This window comes from Helicoverpa zea, chromosome 2, assembly GCF_022581195.2.
Source record: "Helicoverpa zea isolate HzStark_Cry1AcR chromosome 2, ilHelZeax1.1, whole genome shotgun sequence".
NCBI lineage: Eukaryota > Metazoa > Arthropoda > Insecta > Lepidoptera > Noctuidae > Helicoverpa > Helicoverpa zea.
The window spans coordinates 1530454-1552198 of NC_061453.1; the positions used below are offsets into that span (position 1 = coordinate 1530454).

General features: G+C 37.9%; 1 protein-coding gene across 1 annotated transcript; it reads left to right on the forward strand.

The window, feature by feature from the left end:
• Positions 1-744: 744 nt before the first annotated feature.
• On the forward strand, positions 745-20672 carry LOC124644402 (probable pathogenesis-related protein CaO19.6200). Its single transcript, XM_047183732.1, has 7 exons — positions 745-929; positions 2303-2446; positions 3976-4057; positions 18608-18757; positions 19057-19186; positions 19266-19355; positions 19479-20672. The coding sequence occupies exons 1-7, from the start codon at positions 745-747 to the stop codon at positions 19667-19669; spliced, it is 972 nt and encodes a 323-aa protein (XP_047039688.1). The 3' UTR covers positions 19670-20672.
• The last annotated feature ends 1073 nt before the right edge of the window (positions 20673-21745 follow it).

A 21745-nucleotide genomic window follows, 5' to 3' on the forward strand; every position in this document is an offset into this window, starting at 1 on the left:
AAGTAAGAAATACTGGTAACCATGTACCTTCTTTTGTTATTTGTCCGTATACAATCATGTACGTAGGTGTTCTAACTGACATGATCTACATTCAACAACGTATTTTCATTCATGATACGCAGGGCTACGCTTGAAAATGGCGTACTCATGTTTATGGTTAGAGTAATAGCTAGGTAAAGGTTTGTCTAAAGTCTAGATCACCTGTGTAGAGATAAAATAAGGATAGCCGCAAGTGACAGAACGCGCAATGTTGCACGCATGCGCGGCCCGGGATTCCGTCTGGAACAGCCTGGCACCTCCCCCTGAATAATAGTGATGTGCTATCTGTCTGTAAAATATTAAATACCTGAATTGGGTACAAATTAATGCCTAACACGTTTTAAGATCCAGTGCCAGTCCACTTTCATTTGAAAGATAACGGCATGCTTGTACAGTCATCTATGTAGGTAGTATGTAAACTAAATAGTTAAATATCCTACCTCTTAAGTATAAAGACCTTAAGACAAAGGGAAAAATAGGTAGTTATCAGTGGAATCTTCACGTTCTACAACTTTACATTTCATACAAGCCTCGAAAAATAATTCGAGCACTTTTTATTGCTGTCCACATAACGTGCTCATCATGCAACGTACTCGATAACAACAGACAGCAGCACCTACCCCGCACTACGCTGCACCATTTTCAAGGCCACATCTTTCAGTAGGCTGCAAGCAGCCAGCGAGGCCGCACGATGCCAGTCCCGCGATGACAACACCACGCGAACACCGTCCCAACGACACTGTTGAGTTATTACCCTTGAAGTCGGCGCTAGTCAACAACAATTATAAAGATGAAGACGCGTATTATCCGCCAGCTCTCAACAACAATCCTTCGAGCTCCAACCTCTATGATTATACGTTATTGTCGAAGAGGACGCCGGCCTCTAAAAGGTAGGTATTTGTTTGTTTTTTGAGATATTGCTGGTGATTAACGTGGCAATGAGAATTGAGAAGCATCTTTTGGATGTAAAGCATTTAATTGAGCAGTGTATCAAAAGTAAAGAAAATAATCTGAACTTAGGTAATCGTACTCAGTAGTCATCTCAATTCCTGTCCATTGTTATTGGCACCCTTTAGATAAGTAAGGGTCTAATTTTTGCGATTTTTCATAGGCCCATAGTAATGATTGAAACAATTAATGGATACCCGTTAAAAAATACGTGATAACAATTAAAAAAAAAAGAATTCGAAGGGATATACAATTTTGCAAATATAGTAAAAAGATTTTCATTATTAAACGTGCTGTTGTAGTGTAGACATAGGTACTCTCCTTACATGTGCCATATCTCCTAATATTCAGAGTTCTAGATAACTTATCCAAATGCTTTACGTAAACAAAGGTGTACAAATACAAATATTAAACCCGTAATAAATCCATCAGTAAACGTGTCACATCATCACGGCTCAAATCGAATTTCATTTGAAATCTAATAACGGGCCCCATCTACCGAGTGATTTGTTTTGACAGGCCCTTCCTTAGGGACTCGCAAGTTAAACGGCGTATGATAGAACCGCGTAACTTATAAAGTAAAATAATCATTTTACTAATTATTGTATTAACTTGACTGTCGCTAGTACGTAGTGTTTTCAACCAGTCACGATTTTAAAAAGTAATTAAAAAATTGACTGATTTTCGATGGTCCCAACTACATATATTAGAGTCGGTTTTGTGCTGATTTTGGCGGGCACCAAAATAAATATGAATAGGCCACCTTTTCCTTCCATTTTTCCGAAGTCTGTTAAAACAACCTCTATTGCACGCACATACGGTACGTGATTTTTTCTTTTTGTTTTGGTGCCTTTAATTCTTGAAGGTTGGCCGTCAGCTTTTTGTACGTGCCTACGTAAAATATGATAGTAAATACTACATACCTACTTTACGCCAATAAATTCTAGCAATCCAATCTAGTACAAAAGTAACATTAGTTACCAGAGTGGACAGGCATCGGAAATTGAAAAGTTCTACCCACTAAGTTATCAAGATCTTCTTGCGAACCGGACTGCACTCAGCGTTATCTAACTCAAGTTAGGTAATCCAAACTATTGAGTCAGTCGATCAATCTTAGAGAACTGTTCGTTTCTTATTGTCTTTTGTTTTCAAAGAACCTGAAAAATAAAGTCCATTTGAACTGTTTTTTTGCTAAGGATTTGTCCTCTCGTTTGGGAATTGCTGACATCCATTAAAAGTTATACGTTTTTGTTTTTTCTGTAATAAGTAGTAATTTTTTTTTTTGGGTGTTAATGACGTGTAACCCTTTCTTCAGATTACTATCGCGCACCCAACAGCCAACGCCGACGCCGATGTTGACGTTATGCGGCGCGCCGCCCCCCTCAAGGAAACGAGAGGAGTTGACCGCGCTCGCCAACCTCAGGAAGAAGGTGTCGCCTGCATTGCTGCAGCCAGAAAGGTAAAGCATGAAATAAACTTAGTCTAATTGTAATCTTGTATGTCCCACGTTGGGCGCCAAAAGTTACTCGATCATTCTTCTTTTAGTAAACAACCAGAAATCTGTACAAACAATGTGTACGCCACTACTATATAAGATTAAAGAACTAGAAACTTATAGTACCTAATAGTTCAGTAACAATTTACGCTTAATTAATTCGGTCCCACGGTGGGCGCCAAAAACTTTACTGATGATCTTAAAGTTGCGTACTGAGTGTAGATTACATAAAGCGTATGTTACGTCATAAGAGCTTATTTATTGTTTATAACATATTCTTAGCATTAATCTACACATTTTCACGTTCATTGGAAAACAAAGCGAAAACATCTTTGAAGATTACACCCACGTACAGTTCACGATACGCCTTGCACATCGCGTGTTTAACTCCAATACTTGCCAAGGTTCGACGCGGGGCGGTGGACTGGGGAGATAAGTACTACAATAGAATGCTCCCTTATAACTTCCCCGATATGCCAAGAAAAGCACGCAAACCTATCTTGATGCGGTATTTCCGATACTTGTCTTGTCATTAAAGGCATGGAATGTTATGGGGGTCAAGTTATCTACCTACCTATGAAGGGCCGATGGCATATTTCCGATATAATTAGATTGCCGGTTCTGAGATAGGATACTGATTAATAAAGTCTTCATATACCTACTGGTTATATCAGAAACTACTGATTGATATCTTAGTAACCTTACTGCCATTCAGTCTGTGCCATTTTCACTACCCGGAAAAACTATATATATGCTCGGTGGTTCACTAACTTCAACATAATATCAACAGAAACCATGGAAAACATCCAGTAGATCAAATAGATCTTCAACTTCAGCACTTGACCCCTCACTCGACGCTCGAGTTTGCAATTAAACTGAGAAGCGCTTACATATGGATGACCCTTGAAGACTCTGACTCGTTGAAGACTGCATTTATGCAGGCATATAACCTTTATGGCACCTATATTTTATCCTGTACTAGTGGCCCGAGGTACATTCTTCGCTAAGTATATACCTAAGTACAAAAAATATGATACGGGTATGTATGAAGAACCGCTCGACCGATTTTGTGCAAAACTTCACATAAATTATATACTAAATATACCTAATATATAAATAAACTCTCTCATAGAATTTAGTGTGACAGAAGTAAACAAAGATGTTGCCTGATAAAAATTCAGAACAGACTTAAATACACTATGAAGGTTAAGGGATACCCTGGGATACCCCAAAGGGTCGTCTTTTGGAAATACACGTACTTCGTTGCTACGTGCTTTGATGGCTTAAATAGGAGTAGATACATGGACAGGCACCTACTGGTCCCTAGGTACCAAAACGAAAGTAAGCACTTAGTAAAGCATTTATTGTAAAGCATTTTGTAGCATTTAGTAAAGCATTTGGTAACAACTGTAAAAGGAGAATATCACTGATAAGTATGGTGTACTATTATTACTTTGAAAGAGTGGTAATTCAAAGGGTTATTTTGTTCACAGGAACGCCTACAAAAATGACAACGAACAGAACAAGGCCACTATCGAAGAGCCTTTAGACAACAGGCCTAAACTTTTACAAAAGGTAAGTCTAGCTTACTTTTGCATGTCTACAAATTGTTTGTGTCTAGGCTAGACAGGTAAATTGTTTTCATAATTATTCGTCTTGTTGTAGGTACTTTTTTGGTTCATACGTTTTACATATTTTCAAGAGTTATTTTGATCAGAATGAATTGAATGAATGGCAAACAGATTTTGATTGATTTTCATACCAAATTAGTTAATTATTACAATCGCAGAAGTATCTACTTTATACTTTACCTACTTTTGAAAAGGTGCGTTAGGTAGGGTTGATAAATTAAAACTTTCACAGTTTTTATGAAAGGAATTTCCCAAATCTCTGCTCTCGAAATCTCTCGCTACAAGACCCGTGCAAAGTTTCGTCAAGGGCACGTCAGCTTCTGCATAAAGCATTAAACATTAACATGTCATTGTTTACGTCATGTAATATGCATAATATTATGATCTCGGGCAAATGGAACGCGCCCTTGACCTCATGCGGAAGTGCGGAAATGTTTTTGGCTCTTTTTCCGAGGGCCCGATCGTGCCCACTGAGCTATGAAAATGACCTATGACGTGACAAAAAGGTTAGGTAAGCTCGCTGCTCGCTCCAAAAAGTTCGAAACTGGATTACGACGCCATTTTGAAAATAAGTAGTTTCGATACCAAAGCACTGAACCATTGGCATTTTATTTAAGCTCTGGGGCCCGATTCTCCTAATTTTACTTAAGCAACATACGATTCACGTTCGACTCGATTCGACTGATATCCAATCCCGACTCGATTACGATTGAAACGTATGTGGCATTCCGCTATTTTTTCTTTTGATGATTGAAATGATTTACGATTGCAAAATGATTGTACAGCAAACTACCGTATAGACCAAAATCACCAAAATAGCAGACCAATCGCACACCAATCAAATGTCAATCGAATACGATTGGTCTTTTATTAGTAGCAGAAAGCCTGATACGGTTAAAACTGCTATTGCGATCATATTGCGATTCGATTTCTATTCGTTTTTGACATTATTAACTTAGGAGAATCGGGCCCCTGTTTAATGAAGTTTTGAAGTAAATTCTGGATTTCATATTCAATTTGTCGATAACAAAAATCCATAAAATCTTTTCATCATTAAATACTCTTTCGATATAAGCTGTACGGGGCTGTCATTGAACATCCTTGGCAGTCGTTACGGGTAGTCAGAAGCCAGGGGCCCGATTCTCCTAAGTTAATAATGTCAAAATCGAATAGTAATCGAATCGCAATACGATCGTAATAGCAGTTTTAACCATATCGGGCATTCTGCTACTAATAAAAGACCAATCGTATTCGATTGACATTTGATTGGTGTGCGATTGGTATGCTATTTTGGTAATTTTGGTCTATACGGTAGTTTGCCGTGCAATCATTTTGCAATCGTAAAACATTTGCAGACAAAATGATTAATTATTGAATGACAGAAAAGAATAAAAACGTTTATTTCAAAGAAAAAATAGCGGAATGCCACATACGCTTCAATAGTAATCGAGTCGAGATTGGATCTCAGTCGAATCGAGTCGAACGTCAATCGAAGGTCGCTTAAGTAAAATTAGGAGAATCGGGCCCCAGTAAGTCTGACACCAGTCTAACCAAAGGGTAATGGGTTGCCCGGGCCGGTTAACTGGGATGAGGAGGTCAGATAGGCAGTCGTTTCTTGTAAAGCACTGGTACTCCTCAGCTGAATCCGGTTAGACTGGAAGCCGACCCCAACAAGCCGACCCGAAAAAGGCTCGGAGGATGACGATGTAAGCTGTACCAAAGTGGCACCTACCTAACCTCAAATAACGAAACCTAAGTAAATATTAGCTAGCTTTAGATACTACACAAACAATTGTGTACCTACGCTATTTTTCATTCTTAAAATTAACGGTTACGAAAACCAATTGATAGATGGACGAAGGCTGAGTGCGGTAACGATCGAACTCTTTGATTATAAACTTCGCTGAAAGGGTATCGGAAATCGAAGGAGGTTCTTAAGATTTTAGGAAAGCTATCAATCCTTGAAGCCTACCTACAATTTACTGATCGGCCTACCGATATCGGGAGTAACTAAGATGGATTGACGGAAAAACTGACAGTTCTATTCAGACCCATAGCTTAAGAAATCTATCACAAAACAATGATGTAGGTTTCTCTAATAACAAAAGCTTAACGTGAACGATCTTATGTACCTACGTATGGGCATATTATGTGAAATATCTGAGCATAATAACAGTAGGGAATTAGGTACTACTTACCTATGCTGCTCATAAAACCTTCTGTAAAATTTGACGCCCCATAACGTCGGTAAATATGTCTGAAAATAAATATGTAGGTAAACCTACTAAGAAACGTTCATAGTTTCGTAAATTAACACCACTAAAATCGCTTATCACCTTCAGATCATTTGTCTATGACTCAGCAAAAACTCGGGAAACGAATTTCCTTGGCAGAATAATAGGCTTTCTGGACACAAACTTATCGCATAAAAAATCTCAACCAAATCCATTTATGACGGAAAAATAAAAATTGCTGTTGCCGATTAGAATAAAAACGTTAACACCCCTTTCATAGTAATCTTTATGGCCTATTTGGTTTAAAATAGGGGCAAAATATTATTGGTATTTGTATTAGTATCATTTTATGTGCAGTTTTGAGCTTGGAAGTCTTCCTGCCTGATTTCCAAATACTTTCATGGTCAAGAACAGCTTTTCATGGCTAGAATTTGGCATACATACAAATCTTTTCATCTTAATATTCTAACAAAATTATTTATTGATTCAGTTCAGTACTTTACAATCTACAAGTTAACTCCCTAACTCCATAATTATTACGCAATTTTCTCTCAGAATGAACATGAAGAAGTAGGCATAGGTGGGTATCTTCCTAAAATTGTAAAGCCAGTTCAGTAGGCAAAGTTTTTGTTTTATATCCATCCACGTGTATCTTACCTACCTAAGTCATATTTTGACCCGTACCCGCGAAGAAAAAATGACTAGCGGAGGTGCCAAGAAAGTAGCGCGCCAAAATGCGGGGACGAGGAACGTTATGACTGTTTTTTCCCTAAATACGCATTCCTTGGGCCCGTTAATTTTTTGTTATATTAAAAATCGAAATTAGATGTCTCAAAGAATCAGAGTGCCTCGTAAGTTCACTCGGAACTGATTTGGTCATGCATGCCCACCGTACGAATTTAACCTAGAAGAAAGCGCCTGACCTACAGCTGCATCATGGCATCTTCGTTCTTTCCTTACTCCGTGCCCGTACCCTAATTGCCGTGAACCTGAACATAAAGAAAGGAAACTTTTTTCTTTCCGACCTCTTCGTTAGCAATTCGGGTAGGTTGTATGAAAAAAATCGGTAGGTACTTTGTCACGAATTCTGGCGACAACGTGAGCTCTTCAATCTTAATTTAAGTGAGTCTAGGCGGGCGGAAGGGTTTTTGCGAATTCTTTTTAGAAAACAACGGACTATTTAGTTTTTTATAGGTTTTCTCGAGATAGATAATGGAAGCTTTCATTGTTTGAAAGGGTTCGCGGAATGTCAGTTGTCCGTAACTTAGTTGTCTAATAGGTATACTTCTCATATTCTGATATAAAGAGGAGTTCATCATAATCCAACGAAACTTTCTCTGCGTCCTTCCTGTTGTTTGGTTCAATTATTTTATTCTTACGGGCAAGTAAAGTTGCTTAAGAAAGAGTTGGTTAAGAAAACTTCGTTTTTTTTTTTCAATAAAAGAAAAGTACCTAGTAGAATTAGCGTAGTGTAATTAGTAAAGAATAACATATCTATAGGTACTTAGACGTTTCTTGGCCACTCATTTACCTTACATAGTTCTAACAATTATTTAGCAATCCCTTACGACTTGCCAAGCAACGCCCTATTATCATCATTCACATCGCTTTCCTGGGCAAATGAAGTATTGTTGGTATTATTTACAAGTCGCTTTGTTACATTACAAGGCAAATAATGATAGGGTTTACGGTACTAGCTTACAAAATGACGCAATAAGGCTCTTTTCATATGCATGCGGCCACGGCACTGCTGTTGTGCCGTGCGAAGAAGTAATGTATGGGCTACATGGAGAGGTTTCAGATGGCACCGTGCCCCGGGCCGATGAATTTCAAATACATTTTCACGGCATGCGGCAGCCGTGCCGTGAAAAGACCGTATAGGTGCATGTGAAAAGGCCCTTAGGCTCACTTTACACCGTGCACGTGATAAATTCGTAAGGTAGTTTAGAATTTGAATACGGAATGTTGAAGATGAAAATACCTACTACGATTTCTATAAATAAACACTTTAATCCGGAAAGTAAGTACCTACTATATCATAAATTTGCGTTTGAATAAAATAAATAATACCGAACAGAAACTACGGGAAATTATATTTTGTCAGTTCATAAAAAGCAAGTCAATCAACTGATTTTATGGTCGCCAAACACGCAGTCGAAGAACTTTAGTTGCTATAGACAAGTCTAGTTTATGAAGTCGTTTACTAGGTTCTGTCTAAGAGTAGGTACGTTTGTCTAAAAGTAGGTATATGATTCTTAAACAGAGTCTGACACTTTAATATAACCGCGATAAAATCTGTTATCCGCTTATTTTATTTTTGTTTCCAACGGTGTTCGAGTTTTATTTTTTCTTGCACTGTGATTGATTGATTTATGATAGTTAGCTTAACCGGTATTATCCTTCAATTATGGAAAGGAATGTACAGCTTACACCTTGTTACTTTTATTAAATAATCTCCCATTTGCTTCAAAAAATGTACTGCAGATCTCAAACATGGCGTGAGCATAATTTATTTAGGTATCCCCAATTGGAATAAGGGATGACCCTAATTTCGTTATTTAATTCATCCTTGACCCAAGCTTATTTACGTTGAGTACCCACTGGGTTAATTAGATAGATTAGTTACAAAAATATTATTGTTTGAAATGCGATATGAATGTCATTCATTATAAAGTTTAATGAGTTCATATTTTTGAGCTGAATTTAATTTCTGTTGAAATACCTGAGGAAATATTTAAAAAATACTGGCTGTAACTGACGTGGAAAATATTAAGCCTTTCAATCACTTTCAATGGCTTGCTGTCATCTTTAGTCTACTTGTAAACAAAGTGTACCTTATGTCATTTATGTATGAATAGGTACCTACCTGTAATTACTGGGTCCGTACGTGGGATATTATATTGATGGGCTCGCAGTATGTACCTATGTACCAAATAGTATATAAGCCCATCTTCTGCGAAATTACAAGGGATTTCAAGTCTTAGAAGATATAATGGCTATCAAGCATCCACCAACGAATCTCTGTGTAATCCATCTGAGCAACCTCATTTGTAATCCATCTCGCTCTGAATGCAAGACCCAATTAACTTGAGGATTTGTTTCTAATAGAAATCATAAGCGGAGATACGCTACGAACTGGGCTACGGGATTTTTCCTAAGACTAACCTATGTACCTGTTAATACATATATGTATGTACTTCTATCTACGTATAAGTACCAACATTATTGAAACTGCAGAACCGATATAAAGATTATTTCACTGTTGGGAAGCGACACTATGTGCCGGATCGGATAACATATAGCCCGTGTGACAAGCTATCTCTATATAATATAGTGATATTTTACATTTTGTTACATGAAACAGCCTAAAAGTTCAAGTGATTTATTCAAACCTAGCAAGTTTTAGTGGAAATATTTATCTTGGCGAGTGAGATGAATTTGTTTAGGGTCGCTCTGTTATCTTCTTTGCGCAGTCAAGTTAGTTTAGAAACTCGCATTGTATCATACAGTAGCTAAAGAACTTTCTTGTTTTTCTTTTTATTGGATAAAACCTCGAATGTTTTTTTTTTCATTTAAGCTTTTTAACATCATCATCATATGCCTAGACTAAGCTATTCCTAACTATTATGGGGTCGGCTTGCAGACTTGACGGAATGCAACTGAGTACAGTGTTTTTCAAGGAGCCACTGCTTATCTGACCTTCATTAGTTTCTATTGAATGCAATTTGTTAGGTAGGTAGGTACTCAAGTTTGTTTGTCTACGCTATTCTCCAATTCACATTCATAGCGTTGCGTAACGTTATTGAAATCTATGGTCTTGCTCGAATAGGAGCTAAACTTTGTTGGCACTCTGCCATGTGATCGTGACCTTTTCTTATGCAACCAACGGCTTTCTTTGGTTCCAATATATTCAGGACTTTAGAATTCCCACGATATAGGATACCCAGAAAAGGTATTTTAGTCCACAAGTAGGTAATATGTTTCTTTTATGTTTCGTCGACTATTTACCACGGTATGGTAGACCACGTGGAAAGGAAGTCATGGTTGGCATGCGAGTAAGCTTTTTACCGACTTCAAAAATAGAAGGTTCTCAGTTTTAATTGCGTGATATGTTTGTGTGTCGATTATCTCAAGTTGGGCTCAACCGACTTTGATGCGGTTTTCAGGATAGTATTTGTTAGACTTAGGTGAAAGTTCTAAATTAGTAGGTAGGTATATCGTTGAAGTCGATTTTATTTTTTGTAAAAAAATTACCAATATTTAGTTTAGTTATATTTTGTTTTATTAAAATAAACTAAGTAGGTAGGTTAAACGTAGGTAGGTACTGTGTGTACTCCGAAAAATTTAAAACCGTTTTTAACAAATAAATCTACGCCACCCACGCCTCCTGAGAGCGACCCACGCCCCAGTTATTACGAATGCATTTCTGCAACGGTGGAATTATAACCAGATGCAGGTGCAACTTCACCCGAGCATGTATGAGTAATTTAGCCTCTTTGCAAGCGAGGCTCGAGGTGTGTCAAGCGTGAAACTTAAAGACGTTAAAGACTTGCACGAACCTCTGAAGAGGCTATATATCAATCCGCCTCCATGAACCGCGCTGAATAACTCAACCTCATTTAAAAACTGCATAGGTACTAGGAATTTTAAAAGTATTGAAAAATGAATTTCTCATTAATTTCTAATGTGTTTAACGTGGTCAGGACCAGGACCTGCCATTTTACGGCAGTTCTCAATATTATGTAGTATCTGTTGTTTTGGTTACCATAGAAAAAAAATACATTACCCAGTAGGTAATGTAATTTTATAGGACTGATGTCGTAATTCTATCTCTAGTGAGGAAATCAATCAATCAGATATATTTATAGGAACGGCCGTTAGATGGGCACCTAAATATCAGAATGTACCTAGTAAAGATTTAAAATTCGAATAACTTCTTTTATTTTCAGCCAGTTCGCTTCTACGTGCAAAACAAATAAACATCTATGGCCTTACTACAAAAACTTTAACCACTGTTTTACACTTGTCTAAAAAAATGTGGCTCCAAAATGAACCATATGTCAACGTCATAATTTGTCATTTTTTTAAACAAGTCTTAAACTGACGTTAAAAAGTTTTTGTGGTAAGACGGTTAGTTTTTATTCCCCCTCCCTACACTGATACACGTGAAAAGCTTAGGAGCTAGTGGCTACTTACATAATATTGGAAAAATAATAGATACGTAGGTGTTCTAGAATTTTCTCTCGTATAAATCGGTCGTATTTGTGGCAGACGAAAGCCTGAGAGACTCCAAGCTTTTACTGTAATGAGAACAGCGGCCACTCGTCTTAAAGAGTTTGCTCCCCTTGTGGCTTTGGGCAGTTTGAGAACTGCCTCGGCCTGACCTCGGCTCACTTGAAACTTTTTTTTATTTTTTACTTTATTTAATAACGGCGGTACTTTATACCTGAAGTTATTAAGGATTTTTATTTGTACACTAGCTTCTGCCAGCGACTTCGTCCGCGTTAGAGTCGGACTTTGTGCAAAGAGAGGAAGAAATAATAAACACCAGCCCCTCCAATTATCTAAATCTATGCGTACTTACTTCTACTTTAAGTAATAAAATGTAAACTATTAATAATTTGTAATTTGAACGAATATTTAAACACAAAAATAACTAATATAGGTACGAACCTATTTTATAAAATAACAACAAAAGAAAGTTAAAAATAAATTATTTAAAACCTAAAAGTCGCGCAATAAGGTTGAATGCTCTGAACGTCTATTCGCATCAATCGCACCAACAGCCAAATATTGTATGAAGCTCGCGCAGCCACCGCGCCGCGAGTCGCGTCGAGCGCGGCGACCGTTGCACAAAAATGATTCTTATAGCGTGCGTGATTCAGTATTCACGCGCGGTGGCTTATTACCGTTTTTCATGTATAACTTTGGTGTTACCGATTGCTGTGCTTTACCGATTTAAATCATTCTTTTTTTAATTAATAGATAATACTGTTAACTATGTTTAATTAGTGTGAGTGAGAGTGTTATAAACGAAATAGTAGACAAATATAATCAGAAAGCTCCGAACTGCTAAGCTACCGAGAGTTTTACGTGTTATTGTGAGTCAACCATAAAAGATAGACATATGCTGCCATGGGATATTTTTTACATAATTTTATGAAGAATATTTCCGTCGAACATGGTTTCTGTGTAGCTGTAACCATTAAGGCTGCACACGCGACGGAAGCTTCTGCCAGCGACTTCGTCCGCGTTAGAGTCGGACTTCGTGCAAAGAGAGAAAGAAATAATAAACACCAGCCCCTCCAATTATCTAAATCTATGCGTACCTACTACTACTTTAAGAAATAAAATGTAAACTATTAATAATTTGTAATTTGAACGAATATTTAAACACTACCAAAATAACTAATAGGTACCAACCTATTTTATAAAATAACAACAAAAGAAAGTTAAAAATAAATTATTTAAAACCTAAAAGTCGCGCAATAAGGTTGAACACTCTGAACGCCTATTCGCATCAATCGCACCAAGAGCCAAATATTGTATGAAACTCGCGCAGCCACCGCGCCGCGAGCCGCATCGAGCGCGGCGACAGATGCACAAAAATGATCCTTATAGCGTGATTCAGTATTCACGCGCGATGGCTTATCCGTTTTTCGTGTATAACTTTGGTGTTTTTTCACCGATTTATATGAATCTTTTTTTAATGAATAGGTAATACTATTAACTATTTTTAATTCGTGTGAGTGAGAGTGTTATAAACGTAATAGTAGACAAATATAATCAGAAAACTCCGAACTGCTAAGCTACCGAGAGAGTTTTACGTGTTATTGTGAGTCAACCATAAAAGATAGATATATACTGTCATGGGATATTTTTTACATAATTTTATGAAGAACATTTCCGTCATACATGGTTTCTGTGTAGCTGTAACCATTAGGGTTGCACACGCGACGGAATCTTAAAAAATGGAGTAACTTCTCCCGTTTTCCCAACATTTACCTTCGCTGCTCTGCTCCTATTGATCGTAGCGTGATGCAAAGTATCCTATAACCTGCCCAGGAGTATGAAGAATCATTGTACCAAGTTTCATTGAAATCCGTCAAGTAGTTTTTGTTTCCATAACGAATATACAGACTGACAGACAGACAGACAGACAGACAGACAGACAGACAGACAAAAATTTTTCTGATTGCATTTTTGGCATCAGTATCGATCACTAATCACCCCCTAATAGTTATTTTGGAAATATATTCAATGTACAGAATTGACCTCTCTACAGATTTATTATAAGTATAGATAATGAGATTAATTACGACCACGGAACGCACCTCTCGAGTTAGAATTTGTAATAGGTTAGCACTCTTTTGAAGCAAGACACCGTTTCACGTATGCTGGTGAGGATATTCGTAGGTAGGTACATAGTTTAGTGTAAAATAAGTACATATACCGATATACCTCTGCTTGCCTCTGTAGGTATATGTGTGCGTATTAACTGCACGATACCCGACTTGCACTTTTCAACCGTGTTACCAATCCCTAAGCGACAGAGCCTCATTAAAATTAATGTACCTACCTACAAACCTACCGGCTCAACAATTTAATATCATTAAATTACCCACAAAAGTGTAAAATATGGCCAATTAAAACGTAATTATGTGTCCTTGTTACCCCTATCGCGTGCGGTCCAACTGTGGCCAATTAATTTCAAGCTGCATATTTGCATTTCGTTCAACAGTGGCGCCTTAATTCCGTGGTATTTATAACTAGCCGTTTACCCGCCGCTTCACCCGCCTCCCATGGGAACTACTGCCCGTACACTGTAATATGTAGCCTATGTTACTTGGAAAGAGAGAGCTTTCCAACAGTGAAAGAATTTTTGAAATATGTTCAGTAGTTTCGGAGCTAAAGGCTCGAAGGCCTGCTACAATTAAACAAAAAAATATCATCATCATCCTCCGAGCCCTTTTCCCAATCATGTTGGGGTCGGCTTCCAGTCTAACCGGATTCATCTGAGTACCAGTGCTTTATAAGAAACAACTGCCTATCTGACCTCCTCAACCCAGTTACCCAAGCAACCTGATACCCTTTGGTTAGACTGGTGTCAGACTTACTGGCTTCTGACTACCCGTAACGACTGCCAAGGTTGTTCAATGACAGCCGGGACCTACAGTTTAACGTGCCATCCGAAACACAGTCGATGGTGTCTAAGATATACTTAGAAAGTACTTACATACAAACTTAAAAAAGTTGCATTAGTACTTGCCTGACCTGGGACCGAACCCATCACGACTTAATTAAACAAAAAAAATATTATTCTTTTATTATAGGTATCAGTACCTACTACACGAAATAATATGGTAATTACTGTGTTAATGCTGGTGTGATGTACTGTCAAAGGATAACGATCTAAGCTTGATTGATTGGGGGACGCCAAGTGGGTGACGGTCATTTTTGAATAGGAAAAAGATCCTTTCATAAAAGTGCGATAGCATTTTAATCGAGCTTTTTATATGCGCTAGTGATTATTGTATAAGTAGGTATCTACTGTAAAAAAAATAATTAAGTTGTTATAGTTTATACTGATGGTCTCCGCTAAATCTCTCTATTCTATCTACGTACGTAGCCAGTACTCATAACATAATTTTCTAACTGGATATGTAGGTACTATCAGAGAGAGGCAGAGGTGCACTTTCCATTACATTTAACAAAACCTAAGGTGAATCAATCATTTCTAAAATAGACGAAAGCATCAGGTGCGCCAAGTGATTGATGAGCTAATAAAAACAAAAAAAATTACCTGCAGCATGAAATTTACTACAGGTACCTACCCCTACGTAGCTTCCGTCACCGATCCTACGTTATATAAGTACTTACTCTGAAACTTCGAACCGATATTAAAAATGAATTATGGATTTTCACAAGCAGGCCCGGAGTTTTATGACGAAAACCGGCGGATTTTATGATCCAGTCTTAATGACTAGCACATCTAGATGTATCTGTGGGTAGGTTTTTAAAAGCCTGTGTGTTTAACTTCAGATATGGGCTGTAAGCCATCATCATCATCATCTCGAACAAAGTTAATGACCTAACTAACCCAGCTCTAAAGACGGTACTTTTAAGACCACGTGGTATCAAATAAATGATCTGACCAAACATCGTTTCACTACGTTCTCAAATACAATAAGTATAAAACATGAGACGTAGGTCCATTATCCCAAAATACTTCACATACCTAAAAACCTACAAAATGTATAACGCAGTTCCGATTCGTTGTTCGAGAACTGAGAAAGACTCTCGAAGAGCCGAATATAAAACAAGTGAGCCGTATATGCCTCGTGGAGTGCGGCTAGTATGGAGAACAAAATGACTATCGGAGGTGCCATAACGGAAAATCAACTAAGAAAGTAGCATGCCAAAATGTGGGGGTCGCTGTCTTCACTCTTATACACCTTTTTTGGACTCTTGTAATAACTAAAAAAATCGTTGACAGATGTCTCAAAGTACCCGAACGTCACGTCAGTTCACTCATAACTGATCGTTTTGGCCATGCTGCCGTACCTACTCTTGACCTAGAGGAAGGCGTATGAACTACGCGCATTATGGCATCTCCGCTCATCTTTCTTTACTCCGTAGGCTAGACCGTCAATTTCCAGAATCTTCCAATATTGGATGTTGCATAACATTTTTCAATCTATTCTATATTCTATATTCTATACATATAATAAATCTGTAAAAAAACTGTGTCTGTACATTGAATATATTAAAAAAATAATAATTGGGTGGGGTTTAGAAACAGTAATGGAGCACAAATCCAAAAAAAAAATTCTGTCTGTTTGTCTGTATGTCTGTATGTCTGTATGTCTGTATGTCTGTTTGTTTGTACACGCTAATCTTCCGAACTACTGAACGGATTTCAATGATTTTTTCTTTGTTGTATCAGTATTAGGCCTGGTCAACATATAGGCTATAATTTATCTTCGAAACTTGAAGACCTGATGCAGAACTCCAACAGACCAATAAAACTATAAGAGATACAAATATGGTGCCGTGGCAAAAATTGTTTCATTTGATGAGCATTTTCAGCTGAGATTATAAATTTTAAGATCTGGAACACCTGATGTGGAACCCCAAGAGCCCAGCTTCTCTGTACCATATACAGGTATGCCGTTTTAGCAAAAGTTGTTCAATTTGATAAGCACTTTCTATTGACTTATACAAATTGAAGATCTAAAACACCTGATGTGGAACTCCAGGGGCCCAGCTAGACTATAGCATATAGAGGTATGACGTTTTAGCAAAAGTTGTTCAATCTGATAAGCACTCTCTATTGACGTGTAAACATCGAAGATCTGGAACACCTGATGTGGAACTTCAAGAGCAATACTACACTTGAAATGTATAGAAATGAATGTTATGAAATAGGTATAGTGAATCAAAATAAGTAATTAGTCCGTCTTTTAGATAACCCTAAAATAATGGACACGCATTTTTCTTTTCTCTCTCTCACAAACAAATAATAACGAAGATACAACAACGCTTGAATTTCGTGTTAAGTCACTGCTTAGTACAAATTTTACATACCTAGACGTGGCGTCACGAGCCTCCACTCTCTAACTTTGTTGCGTTTTATCTTCATTATTATTTTGTATATCTCTTCCAGACCTCGGGACTACAGAGTTCCAAATTTTTGGGAGGCAAACGTGGGGTCGAAGCCAACACGCTGAAGCCCTTTTGAGACAACTTTAATGAAATGGTGACACAAAACCGACGATTATCCCTTTATACACTATAGAAATGAACCCAAGGACAATCCCCGGTGGACGTCGTTAAAAAAAAGACAATCCCCGGTTCTGTGCTAAACTATTGCTAACTATGGAGGAAAACTACTTGGGCTATTTTGATGGGATGTTAGTGGATGACAATGTATTAGGTACATGTAAAAACGGCAGGTGGAGACTCGCCACCTCACTTACTGTAACCAGTCACTGAATAGCAACAAGAGGGCAATAGGGACATGAGCGGCTGAAGGGTGAGGATACCTCGGCGGACTTTAAACGCGGATTACGCGCTCCCTGTGCTTACCATGAGGCACCTACCCTCCGAGCAGGGCCACTAATCCTGCTCTAGCGACTCCACTCTGGACGGCCAAGCCAAGCCAGAGGCGTGAGACCTACCCCCGTCATGGTTCACTCCGACCGGCCGGAGATGGGGGACAGTATACTCTCCCTGGAGAACTCAGTATATATAGCCCCGCGGGGTCGCTACTCCCCGTCATCAGCCTCAGATGTCCTGCGGTGCATATATCTCATTATTATTGTCGTTATTATCTCAAGAGCCTTTGTCCCAATTATGTTAGGGTCGACTTCCAGTCACGATGCAACTGAGTACCAGTGTTTTACAAGGAGCGACTGCCTATCTGACCTCCACAACCCGGTTACCCCTTGGTAAGACTTACTGGCTTCTGACTACCCATAACGACTGCCAAGAATGTTCAATGACAGTCGGAACCTACAGTTTAACATCCCCTCCAAATAACGGTCATTGGTATCCAAAATATACGTAGAAAGTACATACGAACTTAGAAAAGTTGCATTGGCAGGCACTTGCCAGACCTGGAATCAAAGACGCACGCTCATACTTGAGAGATTGGTTCTCTACCCACTAAACCACCACGAATTCCACTAAGTCACCACGACTTTGTCATCTATTTAATGTTTTTTTACGAAATAATACCTACGTGTAATATTTTTGCCACACACAACTTAAATGCGGTCTAATTAGAATCACTACTTTTATCCCTATGGTCACGTCTATTGCGACTATTCAGATCTTTGATTTTGCTGACCCCATAGTCGCTGGCATAAGGGACAGGATCCGCGTACGAAGTCGCGGGCAGAAGCTAGTTTAAAATATTACTTATGATGTAACGATATGACGTTGGAATTTAATATCACTAGACCATATAAATTCTATCCTGCAGAATACGTGAATGTAGGTAATTTATGACTAGGTTTTTAATGGTTTGGTTTCGTATATTTGTAAAAGGTGAGATTTTAAAATAGGCTTAAATAAGCGAATAAAGTTTTAAAGGAGCATATAGATAGGTACCTAGATCTTTTGAAATGATGACTCGTACGAAATTCTGATATTCGAATCCATGATTCTTAAACAATGATCTGAATATGTACTTAAGTGAAAACTTCTTAGGCCTAATAAAAAGAGTTTTACCGAAATGTTTCGTGTATATATTTCAGGTTCTGCAGTCTAGGCCAGTGAGCATGGTGGTGCAATGGAGCGAGGTCCGCACAGCTTGGCAAGACAGCGACTTTATCACGGAGTGTTTGTGCTGGCACAACGTTTATCGCCAACGTCACGGCTCCCCGCAGCTCTATATGGCACCTGAGGTGATTTATCTGACAAATGGAATGCTTTCCGACTCAAATATTCATCTTGATAGTGCCTTTGCCAAGTCCCACGGTGGGCGCCAAAATAAAACTGCATTGTAAAGTATTCTTATACGATTCTGGCAGTCGTTGTGTTGCATAGAACTACTATATTATTTAGTTTTAATTCCATTCAGTTTCTTATTTAGTACACCTTCTAGTGGCTACTAGATACTTATTTGAGTTTGTCCCACGTTGGGCGCCAATTATAAACATCTCAGCTCATTAAGTCAAAGGTTAAATTATTTTGTTTTCTATAGCTATGCGACTACGCCCAAGCATGGGCAAACCATCTAGCCCATACAAACAAGTTCCACTACAGGAACGACCGCGATGTTGGTCAGAACCTGTATCAACGGCCTGTCAGCGCTTTGCAGCCTGACGTCACAGGTGATATGCTTTCCAAATACCTATCTTATTATTTCTTAAATAAACACTATTTTTGCAAAACTCATTTGGTTTTCTGCAGGTCAAGAAGTGTCTTCCTATTGGTATGCAGCAGTACGCCAGTATAGTTATTTTAAAGAGCCCGATGTTTTACACGCCAACGTTAACGCAGGTTTGTTGAATGAGCATTGATCTTATTAGAACACGTTTAAAACAGTCCGGCTGTTCTAGTAAGAAAGCATGGGGGATTATTATCTTACAAGAAATGTTATAACGAGAGCTTAATTTTTTTCAGGTCACTTCACCCAAATGGTATGGGTAGCGACAACATTCTTCGGCGTCGGAAAAGCTCGCTCCAGGGACGGCAAAGTCATCGTCGTGGCGAATTATTCCCCTCCAGGCAACATGTCCGGCCAGTTCGAAGCCAACGTCCTCCCCCCACTCCCTGAGAACTTCCCCGACATCCCCACTCCCCCGCAACACTGACGACGGCTATCCATACGTGGCAGAAGGCTCAAGATCGATGCCACGTTTTTACATTAATGGTCGACATGTTAGCTGGTTACCATGGTTACCAGGCTGTAGTAGTCAACAGTGTTTGGAAGTAATTTGGGGGGAAACGCAAAAATTCAATTAATGTTGTGATGATTTTGAGAGAATTGAGCTAGTGTGGCCTATTGAAAATGTAAGATTTTGTAAAATGTCGGTTATTCTTCCAAAAAATAAAAAAATCTAACAAGATTTTACGGAGGAAACTCTAAAGAAAGCAGTATTTAGGTACGGAGTCTTAAGTCAATATGCAAAGCAAGGAGGTTACATAGCGCATAAAATTCATTCACCATCGACACAGCAACAAGAACGCACCAAATAGGTATAATATTCCGTCTTGAATTACGCCGCCGTCCGCTTAGATGAGCTAATTATGTTCCGGTTCAAAATAGTGCCCAAAAAGATTCTTATCAGTCCTCAATACATGGGCGTTATATAATAAAATGAATTTCACCCTTCCCCTATTCATCATATTTTCTGTGATAACAAAGCGGTCGCTACTCACGCAACTACATAAAGCTCAAAGTAATTTCAAAGATATTGGAAAAGATTTAAAATCTATTTCGTGACCTCAGATCAAAGAAATAGGCCTATGTTTCTTTGATCTGAGTTCGTGACCATTCTTATAATTTGGCAACACTGCCATAGGGTTTAGTTAGGTATAATAACAAAACAACACATTATTGGAAGGAACCATTATTATTGCTTGATTGCGGCCACTTTAAATTGAAAATTGACATCAATTAACAATATCGCTTCTGTAAATTCAAGTACCTAACTTAGATTAACATAATCATCAACCATTATATTGATGCTAAACACAGTCTAATATTGTATTTGCAAATTAAATGATGAACCTAGACCGGGAAAGAAAAAATGACTCAGGAATGTTCTTGATAGATGCTGTAGGTACTTAATCTAAATAGAACCTTGTTATTGATCTTTGTGGCCTTACCACAAAAACTTTAACCACTGTTTTACGCTTGTCTAAAAAAAATGTGGCTCCAAAATGAACCATATGTCAACGTCATAATTTGACATTTTTTTAGACAAGTCTTAAACTGACGTTAAAAAGTTTTTGTGGTAAGACGGTTGAAGTTTAAATTAGAATAGAAAAAGGTTGTTTTGCTCGAGCTTGATTTTGATAAAGTTATTTATAACATAGAAGCAATACAGTCATACGCACATGTTAGGGAATAAAGTTATTAATTATAAGTTAACGCAAAATGCAAGTAGGCACAAAATATAACAATAATATTTTTTTAATCATAGAGTTCAAGGACCTAAGAAAAACTGGTACAGGACATAGAGAGAATTTCTTATTGGTGGAGGTATGTTGCAGTCAAACAGAAACTTCAGACTCGCTCAGTTATTCAGTATTTCAACACAAAGCAGAGGTAGACGAAGGTCATTACGAGGTGGTATTGCTTTGTTACTGTTTGAAAGTTATCACCTACAATATAGGTACTTAGGTCCTGTCCTTACGTCTGTAGGTCCTCAAATAAAAGTCAATATTCGATAAGTAGACATGCCAACAATGAAATAACGAAAGAATCGCCATTAGCTTAGGAAATTAAAGTAGGTTGTCGTTCCCTAGGTGGTCCTAAAACCGGCATAAATAGATATAGGACTAAATTCATTACGATGAACGCAGATGTATGTTAGCCTTAATAGATTTTGTTGGTGCTTAAAAGTCAATATAATACCTAATAATTGAAATACGTATAACGTCACATAAATTAATTGTAATATGGAATTATTTAATATTTTAATCACATTAAAACAAGAAATTAAAATAATTACTGTCGTTAGATTAAGAAATCCCTTCAAAATTATATTTAGAAAAAAATGAAGTGCATCGTCCATGAAAGCACGTTATATTCAAATTACACAGACACCGATGCGAATCTCGTGGGAGTAATAATAACTTAATAAATTATAAGTATACTAGCAAAATGTATTATTTTAATATAACATTTTTTGCCGATTTTTTTTATATTGTGACGTGAATTC